We start from the raw sequence: 21,280 nt of genomic DNA, 5'->3' as shown, positions 1-21,280 counted from the left end.
GCTGGTAAACAGCTGCTGCAATAAATCACTCTGATCATGAGGTCATGAGTTCGAGGCCAGCCCGTGGCGGGGTGAGCACCCGTCAATTAAAAATAAAATATAGCCCCTGCTCGTTGCTGACCTAGCAACCCGAAAGATCGTTGCATCTATCAAGTAGGAAATAAGGTACCACTTATAAAAGTGGGGAGGCAAGTTTAACTAATTTACAACGTTGGAATGAGGAAGTGAGGAAGTGCCATCAGAGTGGATGATGAAGCAGCTGCTCCCCCCTGTGGCCAGAATCGAACATCCCCTCAGAAGAAGGTTAAATTGCCTCTGCGTCTGTCTGTCTGTTGTCTCTGTCTCGGTTCGAAGTGCTTATGGGCACTGAATGTTTGCCCTATATGTACATAATGTGATCCGCCCTGAGTCCCCTTCGGGGTGAGAAGGGCAGAATATAAATACTGTAAATAAATAAATAAAATAAATATTATTCTATGATTGTAAGATGACCATCCAGCCTCTGTTTAAACGCTTCCAAAGAAGGAGCCTCCACCACACTCAAAGGCAGTGAGTTTCACTGTTGAACAGTTCTTCCTAATGTTCAGGTGGAATCTCCTTTCCTGTAATTTGAACACACTGCTCAGAGTCCTAGTCTCCATAGCAGCAGAAAACAAGCCTGCTCCCTCTTCCTTATGACATCTTTTCACATATTTCAACATGGCTATCATGCCCCCTCTCAACCATCAAGCTAAACATACCCAATTTCCTCAGCAGTTCCTCATAGGGCTTGACTTCCAGACCTTTGATCATTTTGGTTTGCCCTCCTCCAGACATGTTCCTTGTCAATAGCTTTCTTGAACTGAGGTGCCCATAACTGGACACAGTGTTATTCCAGGTGAGGTCTGACCAAAGCAGAATAGAATCATAGAATCATAGAATCATAGAATAGTAGAGTTGGAAGAGACCACATGGGCCATCTAGTCCAACCCCCTGCTAAGAAGCAGGAAATCGCATTCAAAGCACCCCCGACAGATGGCCATCCAGCCTCTGCTTAAAAGCCTCCAAGGAAGGAGCCTCCACCACGGCCCCGGGGAGAGAGTTCCACTGTCGAACAGCTCTCACAGTGAGGAAGTTCTTCCTGATGTTCAGGTGGAATCTCCTTTCCTGTAGTTTGAAGCCATTGTTCCGTGTCCTAGTCTGCAGGGCAGCAGAAAACAAGCTTGCTCCCTCTTCCCTATGACTTCCCTTCACGTATTTGTACATGGCTATCATGTCTCCTCTCAGCCTTCTCTTCTGCAAGCTAAACATGCCCAGCTCTTTAAGCCGCTCCTCATAGGGCTTGTTCTCCAGACCCTTAATCATTTTAGTCGCCCTCCTCTGGACGCTTTCCAGTTTGTCAACATCTCCCTTCAACTGTGGTGCCCAAAATTGGACACAGTATTCCAGGTGTGGTCTGACCAAGGCAGAATAGAGGGGGAGCATAACTTCCCTGGATCTAGACGCTATTCCCCTATTGATGCAGGCCAGAATCCCATTGGCTTTTTTAGCAGCCGCATCACATTGTTGGCTCATGTTTAACTTGTTGTCCACGAGGACTCCAAGGTCTTTTTCGCACACACTGCTGTCAAGCCAGGCGTCCCCCATTCTGTATCTTTGATTTCCATTTTTTCTGCCGAAGTGAAGTATCTTGCATTTGTCCCTGTTGAACTTCATTTTGTTAGTTTTGGCCCATCTCTCTAGTCTGTCAAGATCGTTTTGAATTCTGCTCCTGTCTTCTGGAGTGTTAGCTATCCCTCCCAGTTTTGTGTCGTCTGCAAACTTGATGATCGTGCCTTCTAACCCTTCGTCTAAGTCGTTAATAAAGATGTTGAACAGAACCGGGCCCAGGACGGAGCCCTGCGGCACTCCACTTGTCACTTCTTTCCATGATGAAGACGACGAATAGAGTGGCATTATGACTTTCCTCCATCTAGACACTATACTCCTATTGATGCAGCCTAAATCCCATTGGATTTTTAGCTACTTTCATTGATGAATATGTTTTAATAATTATTTAACTGGAAACCTGGCTAGGTTCAGTGAGTCCTAAAACTTTCAAAGTCAAGGCTCATTCGAGCCACACTGAAAATGCCTGGACAAATAGAAAAGTTTTGTTCTAATGCAGAAGAGATAGTGACAGTCATGTCATAAGCAGAGCACTGTAGCAGAAAATGCTGTTTCCTTTGCTGTCATATAGGCAGAGCTTGGATGCACTGCTTCTTTATGCACCCTCTCATTAGGGGGAGGACATTGTATGCCAAACTTTTGAAATACAATTTTCAGAATCTCCAGGCAGCACCCTTTCTCTGTTGCAACCTCTTCAGTTCTCCTGTTTTTCTCTTTCTTTGGGCAGTTGTCATGGGAAACACATATCGGGGAATGAGAGAATTATAAATGAGGCAAAAGCAGGAGGAGGAGGGAAGGGTCATTGCTCCGTGGCAGAGTGCATGTTTTGAATGCAGAAGATCCCTAGATCACTCTCTGGCATCTCCAGAACTAGAAAACAATCCTAACTGATACCCCAGAGAACTACACTTGACCCTTTATATCCAAAGCTTCTGCATCCAGAGACTCAAACTTTTTGAAAATAAACTCCCCCCAAACAAATCTTGATTTGCCATGCTCCAAGCACTATGCTAATATGTCGGCGTGCCCTACTGTAACTTCTACCATTTCACAAATCCTCAGGCTCTCTTCAGCACTTGTTTGAGTTATTTGCTATTTTATAGATAGAACTCCATCTTACATAACTATTATATATAATTTGACTTGAGCATCCACAGATTTCCATATCCACAAGAGGTCCTGGAACCAAATCCAAGTGGACACCAAGGGGCCACTCTATTTCCAGTCACCATCAACAGTAATGAACCAGAATAGTGTGACTCATTATATGAATTATCCCATTTCTACTTTTGGATATTTATTTATCATATCAGAAGCGAAACTGAGGGTATAGTTGTAATGTATTTAAAAACACAAAGTTAAAAATTTGGCACTATGCTAAATGTCCTTTGACCAGTAGCTGGCCATTTGGAGTGCCTCTGGTGTTGCTAACTTATAATATCACAAAGGACTACCACCTCACCTGCTTCAAAGGAAATCTGCTACAGAACAGGAGCTTTTTTGTTGAATTCCAGGGCCAGAGAAACAGATGGCAAAAACAGAAGAATGGCCTGTCTCAGGGGAGCATGCTTGCCCCATCAATGTTTAACATTTACACAAATGATCGGCCACTGCCAGAAGGGACAGAGAGTTTCATCTATGCTGATGATCGTGCCATCACCGCCCAAGCAGGGGGCTTTGAAATGGTTGAACAGAAGCTCTTTGAAGCTTTAGGTGCTTTTACTGCCTATTACAGGGAAAACTAGCTGATCCCTAATCCATCTAAAATCCAGATGTGTGCTTTTCACCTTAAGAACAGACAAGCATATTGAGCTCTGAGGATTACCTAGGAAGGAATCCCACTGAGCATTGCAGCACACAACATACTTGGGAGTTACTCTCGACCGTGCTCTGACTTTCAAGAAGCACTACTTGACTGTCAAGCAAAAACTGGGTGCTAGAAACAATATCATACAAAACCTGACTGGCACAACCTGGGGATCACAACCAGGCACAGTGAAGACATCTGCCTTTGTACTTTGCTACTCAGCTGCTGAGTACGCATTCCCAGTGTGGAACTTTTGGATAAAAGGCAGGAAATAAATAAATTGAAAGTCCCACCCTGCTTTTCTGAAATTTGAGATATTATCTGGGAATATGAGGGGAGGTCTTCTCTCCAGCTGCTGGGACCAGTGATAAAGCTGTGCCTGTATGCTATTTTCTTCCCAAATGTTACATCAATGGCTGTTGGAAAATGAAGAGAAGAACTCAAGGTTTTCCCTGCGACACCTTCATAGAATCATAGAATAATAGAGTTGTAAAAAAACCCCACATGGGCTATCTAGTCCAACTCCCTTCAATTCAGTGGCAGTGGTGGTTTCCATATCAGTTTAAGTCAAAGCTTTAAAGCAGTGGTTCCCAACCTGTGGGTCCCCAGGTGCTTTGGCCTACAACTCCCAGAAATCCCAGCCAGTTTACCAGAAGTTAGGATTCTGGGAGTTGAAGGCCAAAACATTTGGGGACCCACACATTGAGAACCATTGCTTTAAAGGAAGTATCCAAGGTGCTGAATCATAATGCACCTAAACAACATTTTAGACAGCAGAATAATCTGCCAAGGAATGTGGGGCTCTCCTTCTCTGGGTATTTTTAAACAGAGGCTGGATGGGCATCTGCTAAGAGTGCTTTGACTATGTCTTCCTGCATGGCAGAATGAGGTTGGACTGGATGGCTGTTTTGGGCTTTTCCAACTATTACTTTTTTAGACTGAAACTGGCGTAGTTTTTCTGATCTACATGAAAGCCTTCAGCTCCTGCTCTCTCTCTGCTGTTTTGTAGATGCTGAGTGGGTTCAGATTTGAGTTTCATATCACAGCCTAATGCCAAATATCTAGTTCAGTGTTAACCTTTATTTGTCTTTTCATTCAGCCCAGTCAAAAACCAAACAGAAAAACAAAAAAGAAAGGGAAGGCTTGCAGTTGGTTGACGTGTAGGTTGAAAGCAGGCGTTTTTTCTGTGTTGCAGAGCTGCCATGACACCCCTGATTTATTCTTCTCTCTCAGTCCAAAGCACCAGTTTGTTTGTTCTTTAATCATACTGAGAGATTGGATTTGATAAGGTCATATGTTTGCCTCAGCTTCCACATGGTGGCAATTTAAGGTTTGGTTCAGGAGGCCAGATGGAGTCGAAAGCTTTTCAGAACTCAGTTGAGCCGACAACAATAGCAGAAATCTGTGCTCCTTCTTTGACTTTTTCCTCCCTCCTGCCTCGGTGTAGATAAATGTCTTTAATGAATATGGAAAAAAATGTGGTTGGTGGTTTGCTGTATCTTTGTCTGGAAGTGAAACTGACTTGAATGGCTGTTAATTACATGGCAATTGTCTCTGTCAAGGAGGCTGCTGAGCAGTTTCCCTTCATTACAGTGAACATAATGATCAGATCCTGGGGACAAACAACAGGGGACAACTATCTCCATCGTGCCCTATTTTCTAGCTTCCCAGGGGCATTTGACTGCCCACTGCTGGGAACAGCATGCTAGGACGACATGGGCCGGTAATCTGATCCAACACGGCAGTAATTCTGCTCATAACATTTTGATGGCTGGAGACTGGATATCTTTATTTTGAAAAATTTCTAGGTCACCCCAACCCTAGGGCATTTAATAAGAACCAAACCATTGCATTAAAAATCAATTGCTTCAGACAATGGTATGTATTTGAATGAGCAAGTTTTCATACATAGTACAGTGGTGAGAATATTGATTGATCTACGTTCAAATCTCCACTTGACCACTTTTGGAAAATGAAAATCTCCATAACCTTTTGGAGATTTTATGGTCGTTAGAAAGGCATGAACTTGTTAGAAGTCATAACCTTTTGGCATAACCAAATGGCATTCATGCAAGGCAATTAGGTTTCTCAGCTGTTAAACTGATGTACCTAGATATATCTTTGAACTGTTAGGGACAAAGATATGCCAATACACAAACACAAAAAATATAGCAGAGTTTCAGAAGTCTACTTTCCCTTAAAACATCTTGGTTTAAATCATACTCTCAAGAGACAAAAATAAGTAGGCTTCTTTTAAAAGTAACATAATTGGTTTACGCACAAACTTCATGTATTCAGCATACAGGTACTTTGCTTATCAATCCAGTTAGGATCTGAAGTAGTTTCTCTGTGTCAATGACACAGGGCATCTTTCTTATAATCAACAGTCCAAAGTCCAAGCCATCTCTATGTTCTGAGAATCTAATAGAGTCGCTATCTAGTCTGAAAGTCTAATGGCTCTGCTTCTACTGGTGTCTGAAAGCATACATCTGTTTCTACTAAAATCTGTAAGCATACAGGTTCTACTAAAATGGAGTCCTGAACAATCCTGGATCTGGTCATGTAATCCGCAGCCCCTTTCACAAGATAGAGCTAATGAAGACTGCACACCTATACACACATATACAATACAATAAGCAACCTGAATTATATACATAACAAACCAACAGTGGTGGCTTCAGAAGGTTGCTATTTCCAACAACTGCCAAGCTTACTTGGCTAACTTTAGGCCAGTAACTACCTTTCAGCCCAAAGTACCTCGAGAAGCTGTTGTGCAGATAATAATAATGGGCAGAAGGACAATGTGTGCCCACTTGAACTCCTTGAATGTGGAATATTATTGATGATTATGACATCCCAGACCAGTTGGATGATAATCAGAAGACAGAGAATGCTGTATCATGTCCAACACATCAACTACCTGAGGTCATTATTAGATCACTCCATTACATTCTCTGGTTAATATCCATCACCTGGATAAAATGCTAGGACTCATTCTCCATCAAACTGCTGATTCAAGAATTTATATGGAAAAGAAAGCATGTTTATCAAATTTGAAGATAACACCAAATTGGGAGGGACAGCTGATACATCAGAGAACAGGATCAGAATCCAAAATGACCATAACAGATTAGATAGCTGGGCCAAAATGAACAAAATGAATTTCAACGGGGGAAATGTATGATACTACACTTAGACAATAAAAATGAAATGTACAGGTATAGGATGATGCCTGGCTTGAAAACAATTCATGTGAAAGGGATCTTGGAATCTTAGTAGACCACAAGCTGAACATGAGCCAACAGTGTGAAAAACTAGAAAGTGTCCAGAGAAAGGTGACCTAAATAATCGAAGGTTTGGAAACCGGCTACAAAGATCGGCTGAGGAAGCTGGATATGTTTCGCTTGGAATAAAGAAGGCTGAGAGGAGACATGATAATAGCCATGTTGCAATATTTGAAGAGAGATAATGACTTCTTGGCATCCTACATTTATTAATATGCAGATCTCATCACAGTTATACAGACAATAAGAAGATTATCCTTAGAAAATGTTGCTCTTTCAAGAGAAATGACTTTTAGGTCAGCATAATATAGTATCTTCGAATTTCACAAGTACAGTAGAGTCTCACTTATCCAACATAAACGGGCTGGCAGAATGTCGGATAAGCGAATATGTTGGATAATAAGGAGAGATTAAAGAGAAGCCTATTAAACATCAAATTAGGTTATGATTTTACAAATTAAGCACAAAAACATCATGTTATACAACAAATTTGACAGAAAAAGTAGTTCAATATGCAGTAATGCTACGTAGTAATTACTGTATTTACGAATTTAGCACCAAAATATCACGATATATTGAAAACATTGACTACAAAAATGCGTTGGATAATCCAGAACGTTGGATAAGCGAATGTTGGATAAGTGAGACTCTACTGTAACAGTTAAACTGCTTAAAAGACCTGTATCCTCTAACACAGTTCTTTGAAAGTTGATTGCCAGTGTCACTACAGTAGAGTCTCACATATCCAAGCCTCGCTTATCCAAGCTTCTGGATTATCAATTTTTGTAGTCAATGTTTTCAATATATCGTGATATTTTGGTGCTAAATTCGTAAATACAGTAATTACAACATAACATTACTGCGTATTGAACTACTTTTTCTGTCAAATTTGTTGTATAACATGTTGTTTTGATGCTTAATTTGTAAAATCATAACCTAATTTGATATTTAATAGGCTTTTCCTTAATCCCTCCTTATTATCCAAGATATTCGCTTATCCAAGCTTCTGCCGGCCCATTTAGCTTGGATAAGTGAGACTCTATTGTATTTATATCATTTTGGATCCCATCCAGACTCTCATCCCATTCTTACAGATTAAATATCTGTATTATATCCCATCAGAGCATCTGAAGAAGAGAAGAGAATCCACAAAAACTAATGCTAAACTAAATCAGTTAGTTTCTAAGATGTGGCACAGATTCATTCCGTCTCCCCAACCTTCTTGTGCTAACATTATGACTGTCTTCACAGGAACGCTTTGCATGCCCCAATGGACTCCCAGCTACCATAACGTGGAGACAAACACTACCATTGCACATTCATCATGCTGCTGTTAGCTTCAGGAGCCACTTGAAAAGTTGGCAGTCCTGTTAAGAAAGCAGCCATACATAAATCCAGCCACATTGTGAGCACAAGAATAAAGCTGCCTGTGAGATACCGATGGTAATCAGTTGCTCATTGTTTTCCCCAAACCATTTTGTATAATTCATGTAATGTGCCTATGAAAAAAACTCAGTTCCCAGTAGACATTTTCACAGTGTGCTGTACAATAATTACTTGATTTGCATGCATGGTTCAGGTTCTCTCCTGTGGTACATTATGATTAGCACACCTGTTCCTTCCCTTTTAAATTTGGCTTCGCTCAGTCAGGGCACAAATAAAACCTACAGTAGCAGAGCAGCCAGAGAAGGATTTTTAAAAAATCTTCCTTGCATTCTTCCAAGAGAGACTTAGTTCATGTTTTTAATGAAACTTCCAATCTCGTGTACACCCCAGATGTATGGGACCATAACTCCCATCTTCCCCAGTCAGCAGGGACCTTGACAACATTGTATTGCACTAACATTTCACAGTTGTCAATTCCCTGAGTTCCCTGGATTTCAGTCCAGAGACTAGAATATGGGCGAGTGGATTCAAATTACAAGAAAAGAAAATTTCACCTCAACATTAGTAGGACAACATTAGTGTATGAGCTATTTAACAATGGAATGGATTGTCTTGAAGGGTGACGGGATCTCCATCCTGGGAGGTCTCTAAATAGAAGTTGGATTGGCATCTTTCAGGACTGTTTTAGTTATACAATCCTGCAAAGTAGGAGGTTGCACTGGATAGCCTTTGTGGTCCCCTCCAAATCTAAGATTTTACGATCAGCTATGGGATGACATCGATCAAGAATTTGGATTCCTTGTTATGTGCATACAGGTGGGCACAAACATTTTGCCTTCAAGGATAGCCTAAGACAGTGTGGTCCAACCTCTAGTTACCCAAGGGACAATCAAACTTTAGTATAGGAATGTGAGGGCCAGAGACATTCCAAAAAGAAAACGAATTACATAATTAATATTGAATTACATAATTAAAATATTAATATTTAATACCTCACAACCTCTGAGGATGCCTGCCATAGATGTGGGCGAAACGTCAGGAGAGAATGCTTCTAGAACATGGCCACACAGCCCGAAAGACATACAACAACCCTATTAATATTTTGTTACATAATTAAAATATTTTTCCAGTAAGAAGGGCAAGGCACAACAAAAATGAATTGGTGGGCCACATGCGGCCCACAGGACGTGGGCCGGACCACACTGGCCTGAGACATTATGCTGCAGAATAATACATACTGTAGTGTCCTTCTAATCAAAGTGTATACTGTCCAAAGCCAGCCACGTTATTTTGTCATAGAAGGCAGGGAAGTCCCTTAAGCATATTCCCCATCTCCTTAATCAGTTTGTTGTTATCAGTAACTCTCTTTCACAATGCAGCCCTTTCACACTATTCAGAACAGCTCTGTGAGGCAATTGTCCCATTCAGTCTAATAGTGGGACCAGCCATTCTTGCCTCTCCTTCCTCACAATCTTTAACACACGGTTCCCAGTGCCTAGAGCATTCTTTAACGCACTGTTCATTATCTCACTGCCTTCCAGTCATTTCTCATTATTATTACTCATCACCAAACCACCCGCTAAGACCTCCACAAAATCCAGTGATACAATTAGGTAATTTTAGATTCCGGAGTTAATAGTCACATTGGCGGCGGGGGCTCTATGGGGAATAACGTGTATTAGGTCACTTGCTTCAAAATGTGGCTAGCCAACTCAGCTTGCATTTGGGGCTTCTTTCTCATTCTGCTGATTGGGGACCGTGACTTCTTTGAAGGTTCCCCTTGGTGACACCACTTATAATGATGAGAGCCGGTTTCTGAAACCGAGCACATTATGGTTAAGGTAGTTTTGAGGACATGGTGGCTTGTTAAGTGAGCTTACTTCTTCAAAATCATAAGAAGTTAAGTACAATCCTGTGTGGAAGAAAGTTTTCATTGCCAACCTCCTAAAGTGGACATGTTTAAGGTTAAGGCTAAGGTTGTTAAAACATAGGTGGGCTGTGTTATAGATGATTTTTATTTGCTATTGATAAAGAGAAAGGATCATTCAAGGAGGCCATGTCCCTCAATCTGCAAGACATTGGTGGGGCTGTGAATTACAGGGAGCATTGTTGCATGAGGCTACAATTTTGGTGCCTGTAAAAAAGCTATGCAATCAGGAGTGCTGTCTTTCCTTGTGAACAATCAGAACTATTCTGAAATTACAGCACCCCTAGCACCAAAACCTTATTGCAGGCAGACTGCCTACCCAACTACTACCTCCAGCATTATCCCTGCCCCTTTTCATTGTTCCTTTTCTGACAAGTATTGAGGAGAGAAGGAGGAAAGAGCAGTAGCGAGTGGCCTCCCACCGGAGAGCAGTGCCAATCAAAATCAAAAAGCAGTTGGGGACCCTGGGAGGAAAAGTCTGCACCACCTCCCCTCCTTCCTCCCAATGTTTTTGCAGTCATGGCATTGTAGAAGGAAGCTCGGGCTTTATTCCTACACAAAAGGGGACAAGCAGAAAGTCAAAGCCCAGAACCCCTGCCCTCTTTTGTGTTTCTCTTCCACCCTGATCTTGTGCATCCTGATCCTACTGCAGCACTTGTGTAAGAGAGAACAAAGAAGGGGAGAAAGAGAGAGAATAAAGCATTATTGTGCCATGACATTGTACGTGTTGTAGCTACAGAGACTCCAGAAGGTGACCACTGACCAACACTTGATGACTCAAAATCAGCATAGCAGCACAATTCAACTTGCACACAGTAAATCAGAGTTTTCCAAAATGTGTGGCGCAATATGTTAGGCAGTGGTTCTCAATCGGTGGGTCCCCAGATGTTTTGGCCTTCAACTCCCAGAAATCCTAACAGCTGGTACACTGCCTGGGATTTCTAGGAATTGTAGGCAAAAACACCTGGGGATGCACAGGTTGAGAACCACTGCATTAGTGTGTTGGCTGCAATATGTAGGTGTGTCATGCAAACGTAACAAGAAATGACAAAAAACTTGGAAATGTAATAATAATAATAATACTCACAATCGTGTTAAAGAACAAAGTATGGATTGTCGATGTTGCAATCCCAGATGACAGCAGGATTGAAGAGAAACAACTGGGAAAGCTGACACGATATAAGGACTTAAAGATCAAATTACAAAGACTCTGGCACAAGCCAGTCAAGGTGGTCCCAGTGGTGATTGGCACACTGGGTGCAGTGTCTAAAGACCTTGGCCTTCACTTAAACATAATCGACGCTGACAAAATCACCATCTGCCAGCTGCAGAAGGCCACCTTACTGGGATCTGCACGCATTATTCACCGAAACATCACACAGTCCTAGACACTTGGGAAGTGTCCGACGTGTGATCCAATACAACAGCCAGCAGAGTGTCTGCCGTGGACTCATTTTGTTGTGTTTCAAATAATCATAATCATAATCTTTTATTTGTACCCTGGCACCATCTCCCAGAAGGACTCCTGGCAGAGCACTCAAGGTGCAACATGCAAAATACAAAAAGTGCAGAAACAAAACATAACAATAAACACCCAACATAATATCACAATTGCACAATACCCCCTGATTAAGAGCAGTAAAATACTGCAATTGCTGTAGGTAAAAACAGCAGTACTCAATCTCAGACCTGCAAAGTGCTTGATAGAGAATCCGAACATCCTCGTATGTATTTGTAGAGAAACTAAATATGGTCGAAGGCTTGTTGGAAAAGCCATGTCTTCAATTGTGTGTTGAAGGCTTGGAGGGTGGGGGCTAGCCTTATCTCCTTCGGGAGAGCAATCCAAAGCTGATGGGCCACCACTGAGAAGGCCCTCTCTCATCCCCACCGCATTTAGAAAATAAATGTATTATCTTCCAAATTATACATTTTAAAATATATATAAATGAAAACCTTTCATGGGATATGATGAGTCCCCATACATTTCATTATTTGTGCATGTAAGGGGTTGGTTTAACCTCCATTTTGCTGGTAAAACTGAATTACTGTGTCATGAAAAGATACATATCTAAAAAGTGTGTCAGCAACATGAAATGATTGGAAAGCTCTGCTGTAAAACACAATGTGGCCAGAACAAGAAAGAGGCTGATAACAAATATTTTGTATGAGCAAAAACATTTTAAATGGTTTCCCGTGGAACAATAGAAAAGCGATAATATCATGCACTGAGTCCCAATAGAAGGCATTATTATCCAGACGCAATTGCGATTTACCTTCCTTATATGACAAGGCTAAGGGTATCGTGGAGGAACTTGAGTCATAAGATCAGCGTAGGTTGAAGCTGGCTTGATAGCTGTTAACAACAACAACAGAGTTTCCTGCTGGGACTTCTTCCTCATGCCGTAAAATCTTTTCCTGTAACACTTGTCCCAAACATCTCAAACCTGTTGTTCTTTTCTGTCTTTTGGGAGGAGGATTTTCCCCTAAGACAATTCCTCCAAACATTAAAAATCCATTTCTCTTGAGCTTTTCCATCCCTCTGAAGGAGAGTTTCTTCTTTACAGGGACAGATAAGCTCAACAGAAATGGCTCCTAGCTGTCTTGTACCTATGTTACGGACAAGTGTTGCGTGACATGAGGAAATTGCACTGGCTCCAAACTCCTTATCCATGAAGAAGTCACCGTCCTATAATATGGCCTCCATTTAAGTACAGCTACCTCATTTCAAACTAAACTTAAAACTTTAGGAGGCAGATTTTGAAAACCTTCTTCTCTGTATGATTGCTGAATTGCTCTGGTTAAGGGAGTTGGTTTGCTCCTTCGCTCTCCTTCCTAACAACAAGACAGGAACAAAACTTCATTTTCTGTGCTTATTATGTTGTGAAGGGCTAGGAATAGTTAGAGTAGCTATCCCAGATAGCAAATTTTGGCTGCCATGAAAGGGAAGAAAATTGTTAGCAATTTAATTTTTAATGAATGTTAGGAGATTTTGCTTTTGCCAATAATGGGAAGGGGTGCTTATGGGATTTTCTGCTTTCTTTGCAAAAATAACTTGACAGAGGGAGGGGGAAGCAAATGCTAACTTTTCTGGATGCTTTGCATGAGGAACCATTTGCTGCTCGATCTCAGATAGAGAAAGCCTTAAGCCAGCCATGATATTAGGAGAGGCAGTGAATATCTCCGGGGATCCAATGTGCAGTCAACAAAGCAGAGTCCTGGATGATCCGGCAGCAATAACAGCTTAAATATTTGTAAATGATTTCAGTAACCTTGTGTTTTGGTGTCTTTTAAATTAACTTTTCCCTCCTTAAATGCATTGCGCTTATTAGATTGGACACACTGGTGGTGTTAGTGATTAAGGGCAGCTCCCCTTCTCTCCTGCCTAATGATAATGCCTTCTATGAACTACCTTAATTTTGTTCTCTTCTCTTTCTCAATTCCACCTTCTTTGCCAATACCTGGCTTTTGTCTTCATTTACCAAGCTGCCTCCATAACATACATACATACATACATACACACACACACACACACACGCACACACACACACAACTGTGCAGGTCCTTTTCAAAACACTAGCGCCCAGTTCTCACCCTCACAATATAACCAAGTGAGGTAGACAGAGCAATGGATTCAAATTGCAGGAAAAGATATTCCACCCAAACATTAGGAAGAACTTCCTGATGGTAAGAACTGTTTGGCGGTGGAATATGCTGCCTTGGAGTCTGATGGAGTCTTCTCTAGAGGTTTTTAAGCAGAAGCTGGATGGTCATCTCTTGGGGGTGCTTTGGCGGCATGTGTTTTCCTGCATGGCAGAATGGAGTTGGACTGGGTGGCTCTTGTGGTCTCTTCCAACTCTAGGATTCCATCTTATTCTCCATATCAGAAAGTAAAATGTCTTGGTCCAGTTTTGGCAACAGCAGCACGCTACTGAATGTCAGGTTTTGGGAGAGAAGAAGCAGGACGTATTTGAAATTGCTGTCTCCTCCTTCTAGTTCCCCCAGAGGCATCTGACTGAAAGTCATGTGGGAATCAGGTTGCCAATCTGTCCAAACTGTCCGAACTGAACACCTATTAACATTGCTGTTTCAAGTGCTCCTTCACCTTCAAAGAGGTAAAATGCAAGCAATGACTCAGATGAAGAGAGAATGGGGCAAGTTCATTTTAAGGCCAGGCAATCATGCTAGATCTTTGCATCAGAATTACTCACCAACAGATGAAGTCACCCATTTTGCAGAGGGGTTGTGGGTTCACATTGAGCCTTCTCGATAATTGAATTCTTCATGGTACATGAGCTGTTCCCTTCCAGCCTCCACTTCACAGTTGGTAAACCACCACTCAAGGCTGAGAGCAAATGGCTGGTGTAGCACTAGTAAGTCATTCCAGTTCTATTGTACCTGAGTAGGTGTTAGAATTGGTCCAAAACAATTGAACTAAGGGACATGATATTCATTATCATTGTTATATTTTTGATTCTGTTTCTGGTCATGTGTTGTTTTCCAATTTTAATGTGTTTGTGGTCCCAATTAATGGTTCCTCCAGTTGACTTTAATGTGGCAAAAGAATATTTGACACTGATTAAGTCCATTTCCTCTCCGGCCTATACAGATGTTGGGCTTAAAAACAATTAGCTGTAACAACATGTGTTGTCGAAGGGTTTCATGGCCAGGATCACAGGGTTGTTGTATGTTTTCCGGGCTGTTATGGCCATGTTCTAGATGTATTCACTCCTGATGTTTCACCCACATCTATGGCAGGCATCCTCAGAGGTTGTGAGGTATGGAGAAACTAAGCAAGGAAGGTGTGTGTGTATGTGTGTGTGTGTGTGTGTGTGTGTGTGTGTGTGTGTATATATATATATATATATATATATTTCAGGGTGAGAGAAGAACTCTTTGTCAGTTGGAAGCCAGTGTGAATGTTGTAGTTAATCATCTTAATTAGCATTGAATAGCTTCATCTTCTGGCTTCTTCCTGCCTGGGGGCATCCTTTGTTCAGAGTCGTTAGCTGCCCCTGGTTCCCATGTCTGGAACTCCTCTGTTTTCAGAGTGTTGCTTCTTATTTACTGTTCTGATTTCTTAGTTTTTTTAATATTGGTAGCCAGATTTTGTTCATTTTCATGGTTTCCTCCTTTCTGTTGAAGTTGCCCACATGCTTGTGAATTTCAATGGCTTCTCTGTGTAGTCTGACATGATAGTTGTTAGAGTGGTCAAGCATTTCTGTGTTCTCAAATAATATTCTGTGTCCAGGTTGGTTCATCAGGTGCTCTGCTATGGCTGATTTCTCTGGTTGAGTTAGTCTGCAGTGCCTTTCACGTTATTTGACTCGTGTTTGGGAACTGCGTTTGGTGGTCCCTATGTAGACTTGTCCACAGCTGCATGGTATACGGTAGACTCCTGCAGAGGTGAGAGGATCAAAAATGAACATAATCCGACTACCAGTATTAAAAAACTCTCTCACCCTGGACTTTCCACAGATATATATAAACCTTCCTTGCTTAGTTTCTCCATACCTCACAACCTCTGCGGATACTTCTAGAACATGGCCATACAGCCCGGAAAACATACAACAACCCTATAACAACATGGTTGATGCATCTTCTCTAGGTTGAGAGGGCATCAAAGGGGGGGGGGGGATAAAGGCGTCATTAGCAAAGGGGGGGTTACCAATGTGTCTGGTATTATCTCCCTCTGGAATGATATTTGGAGTGTCATGTATCTGTTTTCTTTTTAAGTACACATGCATTCAAATTTCTTTGTCTCCCATATATGGAAAGGTCTGCCCATGTTCTTCATGATTTATAATTTAACCAATTATGTCTATGTTTATTATCTAAGAAAAGTTAAACTTAAAAGTCAGTATAAAATGTCTGTAGCTGCGTCACAAAGGGATTCGGGAGTCATTTATCAGGCATACCTGAATCCTGGCCCCGGCTGTAAACTGTGTTTTTTCTTCACTCAAGAAAGGTTTCTTGATTGGTTCTTGGCACCCCTTCATTGGCACTTGAACCCAGGACTTGTCAGTTTATATATAATACTATATCTACACTATACATATATTTTTCTTTCTTGGCATATTTCCTTTGTCCTTTTCCCATCAAAGGTAATGCCAATGAGCTCTTGTAGTCATGGTACTTCTCTGCTGTTCTCCCCCACCCCTCTCTGTATAGATTATATAGAATAATTTGTTGTATTTATGGGTGTATACAGATGGTCATTTACCAAGTAGCGTCTTCTGGGCTTACATCCATATGGGGAGCCACCATCTGCTTGGTGCATCTGCCCATGTGGCGAGGAGAAGAGTGCCGCTCTCCTGCTTTGCTGCCTCCCTGATCGGTAGTGAGTGAGTGAGTGAGAAAATACTCTCTGGATGGGATAGGTGGTGGATGATCCACACTCCCTGTGGATGCATGCTCAGTGCAGGTTTGCTTGGGGGGGGGGGGAATCAGAATGGAACATAATAATAGAATTGGAAGAGCCCATAGAACCATCTAGTCCAACCCCCTGCCATACACAATCAAAGCACTTCAGCTTCTGCAGAATCATAGAATCATAGAATAGTAGAGTTGGAAGAGACCTCATGGGCCATCTAGTCCAACCCCCCGCTAAGAAGCAGGAAATTGCATTCAAAGTACCCCCAACAGATGGCCATCCAGCCTCTGCTTAAAAGCCTCCAAAGAAGGAGCCTCCACCACACTCCGGGGAAGAGAGTTCCACTGTCGAACAGCCCTCACAGTGAGGAAGTTCTTCCTAATGTTCAGGTGGAATCTCCTTTCCTGTAGTTTGAAGCCATTGTTCCGTGTCCTAGTCCGCAGGGCAGCAGAAAACAAGCTTGCTCCCTCCTCCCTGTGACTTCCCCTCACATATTTGTACATGGCTATCATGTCTCCTCTCAGCCTTCTCTTCTGCAGGCTAAACATGCCCAGATCTTTAAGCCTCTCCTCATAGGGCTTGTTCTCCAGACCTTTGATCATTTTAGTCGCCCTCCTCTGGACGCTTTCCAGCTTGTCAACATCTCCCTTCAACTGTGGTGCCCAGAATTGGACGCAGTATTCCAGGTGTGGTCTGACCAAGGCAGAATAGAGGGGGAGCATGACTTCCCTGGATCTAGACGCTATTCCCCTATTGAGGCAGGCCAAAATCCCGTTGGCTTTTTTAGCTGCTGCATCACATTGTTGGTTCATGTTTAGCTTGTTGTCCACAAGGACTCCAAGGTCTTTTTCGCACACACTGCTGTTAAGCCAGGCGTCCCCCATTCTGTATCTTTGATTTCCATTTTTTCTGCCGAAGTGAAGTATCTTGCATTTGTCCCTGTTGAACTTCATTTTGTTAGTTTTGGCCCATCTCTCTAGTCTGTCAAGATCGTTTTGAATTCTGCTCCTGTCTTCTGGAGTGTTAGCTATCCCTCCCAGTTTTGTGTCGTCTGCAAACTTGATAATCGTGCCTTCTAACCCTTCGTCTAAGTCGTTAATAAAGATGTTGAACAGAACTGGGCCCAGGACGGAGCCCTGCGGCACTTCACTTGTCACTTCTTTCCATGATGAAGATGAAACATTGGTGAGCATCCTTTGGGTTCGTTCGCTTAGCCAATTACAGATCCACCTAACCGTAGTTTTGTCTAGCCCACATTTTACTAGTTTGTTTGCCAGAAGGTCGTGGGTGACTTTGTCGAAGGCCTTACTGAAATCCAGGTACGCTACATCCACAGCATTCCCTGTATCAACCTAACTCGTAACTCTATCGAAAAAAGAGATCAGATTAGTCTGGCATGACTTGTTTTTGGTAAATCCGTGTTGACTATTAGCAATGACTGCATTTGTTTCTAGATGTTCTGCAGAGAAGGAGACCCTGTCATATTCCACGGCAGCATATCCACCCTTGAACACTTCTTACTGTCAGGGCATTCTTTAGGTTGATCCTCTTTTCCTGCAGTTACAATCCTTTGCTCTTGTGTTATAGACCCCAGAACACGGAAAAAGGAGCTTGCTCCATCTTCAATATGATATCCTTCAAAAATATTTAAACATGACTTTCATCTGTCCTCTTAACCATCTCCTCTCCAAGCTCAATATCCCATCTCCCTAAGCCCTTCCTCATAGGGCTTGGCTTCTAGGTGGTTGACTGTTTTGGTTGGCCTTCTTTGGGTTCCTTCCAACATGTCAATGTCCTTGTTGAATTGTGGACATAGTATAACCCAGGAGAAGTCAGACCAAAGCAGAATAGAGTGATACCATTACTTCCTTCGATTTTAACATGATATTGACCCAGTGTAAAATCACATTAGCTTCACACTGTTGGCTCATGTGTTGCTGATTTTGGTGTACTAAGTTTACTAGATCCGTTTGATTTTACTCTACACTGATGACAAGTGTGATCTATATGCAGGGTCCCTATGTAAAATATGCTCTCTGAGCAGTGTTGTACTAGAAGAACCAGACTCACAACTGAAGCATAAGTGCTTTTTGATTAGCAGGGACAATGTGTAGATAAACCTAGATCATTTTTAAGGGAGAGAGCGTTCAGTTGGCAGCCTCTTCCGTTTGTAACCCCCCTCCTCCAAGTTTCGCCATGTCTTTTTTCTTACCATGTATATATATATTTATTTATTTACAGTATTTATATTCCGCCATTCTCATCCCGAAGGGGACTCAGGGTGGATTACAATGTACACATACATGGCAAACATTAAATACCATTAGACATACGACACACAGAGACAGAGACACAGAGGCTATTTAACATTCCAGCTTCTGGCATTATGAGGGTATTCTCGATTCCGACCACAGGGGGAGCTGCTGCTTCATCACTCACTGTGACGCCGAGTCCTTGATGGAGTACTTCCTCATCTTCTGGCACACACGCTGTTGGACATTTTTATGGTGATGTAAATTAGTTAAATTAGCCTCCCCACATAAGCAGTTCCTAAATTTCCTACTTGACAGATGCAAATGTCTTTGGGGTTGCTTAGGTAAACAATGAATTGGCGCTATTAATGGTCAGTCACTCAATCCGACTCGGGTTAGGATTTCTGGGAGTTGAAGGCCAAAACATCTGGGGTCCCACAGGTTGAGAACCACTGGACTAGATGCTGTCCATCTGGAAGTACATTCTTTTTTAGGATTGGCATTTGGGAGGAGGGAAAGCACATAGATGTATTTCTGCATGGTGTTATTCAGGTTTCAGGTTGCACTGAGGAACACAATACTCCTTTATTTACAGGGCCAGAGAAGCATGGAGTGACTGATCCCCTTCTTTTTAAAGATGTGAAATCAATTTATATTTTATAAAATCCTGTAACCCATTTTACAGCTTTTGACCGGGGAGATTTTTCAACCTGATATGCACCAGGGACTAATGAATTACTACTTTAGACTATATAATACGTATCTGGGAGGAGTAGGAACTCATTCTCCCATTAATTCACATTTTAAAATATAATAAAACCTATATCAAAGGAATGCGCACTTATTTCCCACCTTTCTTCCAGCAGTGTAATGCAAGTTTGATAAATGTTAATGTTTTTGGATTACATTCACCAAATCCATAAATTGTAGTCCAACTCCCCCACACTCAAACACTGCCTTTTAAAGCTCTTACTCAAAGATACACAAAACACATATTATTTAGTCCTCATAAAACAACTGTGAGGCAGAAAAAGGTTGAAAGAGAAAGAGAATAATTAATTCCATATTGCCTTGCATGTTTTTGTGACTGAATGGAAATTTGGGGCTGTGAGTGCATCTACACTGTTGAATAAAAGAAGACTGACACCACTTTAACTGCCATGGCTCGGTGCTATGGAATCCTCTTTCACATTTTCCATCAAAGGAGTGATGATGCCCCACCAAGCTTTAAATCCCAGGTTTGCATAGCATTGAACCATGGCACTTAAAGTGGTGTCAAACTGCATTAATTCTATAATGTTGATGCACCCCAAGTCTCCTAAATCCCTACCTCATCCCAAACCGCTGCACCTCTCTGCATGTTATGGTATGACCAGCTTTTCAAACACATTTCACATGGAAATTGATTTTGATCTGTTGATTTTCTGTCTCTTTTCTTCTTCCTCTCTCTTTCCCCATCCAGGCTGCAAACTTATCTTTCCTCCTTGGGATGGTGGGATCCGTTATCGAGGCTTGACCCGTGAACAAGTGAAGACCGCCCGCTTCCTGCCTTTCGACTACGAGATTGAATATGTCTGCCGGCCTGAACGGGAAATTGTGGGGCCCAAAGTGCGCAAGTGCCTGCCTAATGGGACGTGGACAGACAGTGATGTGGAAAGCCGCTGTTGTGAGTCCTTTGGGTGTGAAATAGAGGATCCGGGGTGATTTTATGTATTGTTTGATACTGATTTTTTATAGGCATCGAATTGTTGCCAGTGTTGTAAGCCGCCCTGAGTCCCTTCAGGTGAGAAGGGCGGGATATAAATATTGTAAATAAATAAATTACAACTCCTAAATCTGGGCTGGACAAGGTTTGGCCCAAGACCATGTTTTTTAAAACCCCAGGAGCCATCAGGAGATATAAAATGTTTTCTCCCAACATTTTTATGATGATGATGATGATGATGATGATGATAAATAAATAAATAAATAAATAATATATGTTTTGCTCCAAAGTGCCCGCAAAAGCTCTTTAGGGGATGTCAAGGGCATTTCCACCATGTTTGAAGGCACCCTGAGTTCCAAAGAGTCAACCTTTTTATATTTTTTGTTTTACAAGATTTCATACAAAAATATGTTTCCAAGTGCCATGGGGGCATTTCCACCACATCTTGGAGATACCTTGGATCAATTTAGGCTCAAGAGATGTCTTTATGGAAACAAGAAATTAACAAGAAGCAACTTCTAATCACTTCATTTTATTTTTTAAGTCTTTTGTTATTGCTGCTGCTGCTGCTGCTGCTGCTGTTGTTGTTGTTTGCCTTCAAGATGTTTCCGACTTATGGTGACCCTAAGGCAAACCAAGGATGGAAACTTTGGTGTCCAGAGCCATTGTCTAGTGCTCAATCCACTATACTGGCTCTATTCTTAAAAGCCCTTTATTTGACCTGAAATGGCCCAAAATGTGGTGAGAATCCTTCCCTGTCCACTCTAGCGCTGCTTTTTATGCTGTGGGCCCTGGCTCCAGATAGAGTCCTCTTAGTTCAGGGACGTCAAACTCATTTCACTGAGGGCCACCTCAGCCTTGCGGTTGTCTTCAAAAGGACCAGTTGTAATTGTATGGATGTT

The 21,280-nt window shown here is 42.0% G+C and overlaps 1 protein-coding gene across 1 annotated transcript in view; it reads left to right on the top strand.

Annotated features, from left to right (window-relative positions):
• gabbr1 (gamma-aminobutyric acid type B receptor subunit 1) overlaps window positions 1-21,280 on the top strand; it is a 317,954-nt gene that overhangs the window by 162,876 nt on the left and 133,798 nt on the right. The window contains exon 4 of the mRNA XM_016991794.2: window positions 20,136-20,339. Within this exon, the coding sequence (XP_016847283.1) occupies window positions 20,136-20,339 (204 nt within the window). The remainder of the gene's footprint in view (window positions 1-20,135; window positions 20,340-21,280) is intronic.

Source organism: Anolis carolinensis, chromosome 2 (genome assembly GCF_035594765.1).
Source record: "Anolis carolinensis isolate JA03-04 chromosome 2, rAnoCar3.1.pri, whole genome shotgun sequence".
In the NCBI taxonomy this organism is placed as follows: Eukaryota; Metazoa; Chordata; class Lepidosauria; order Squamata; family Dactyloidae; genus Anolis; species Anolis carolinensis.
The sequence above is the reverse complement of the archived record's forward strand: the minus strand, read 5'-3'. Positions and strand labels throughout refer to the sequence as shown.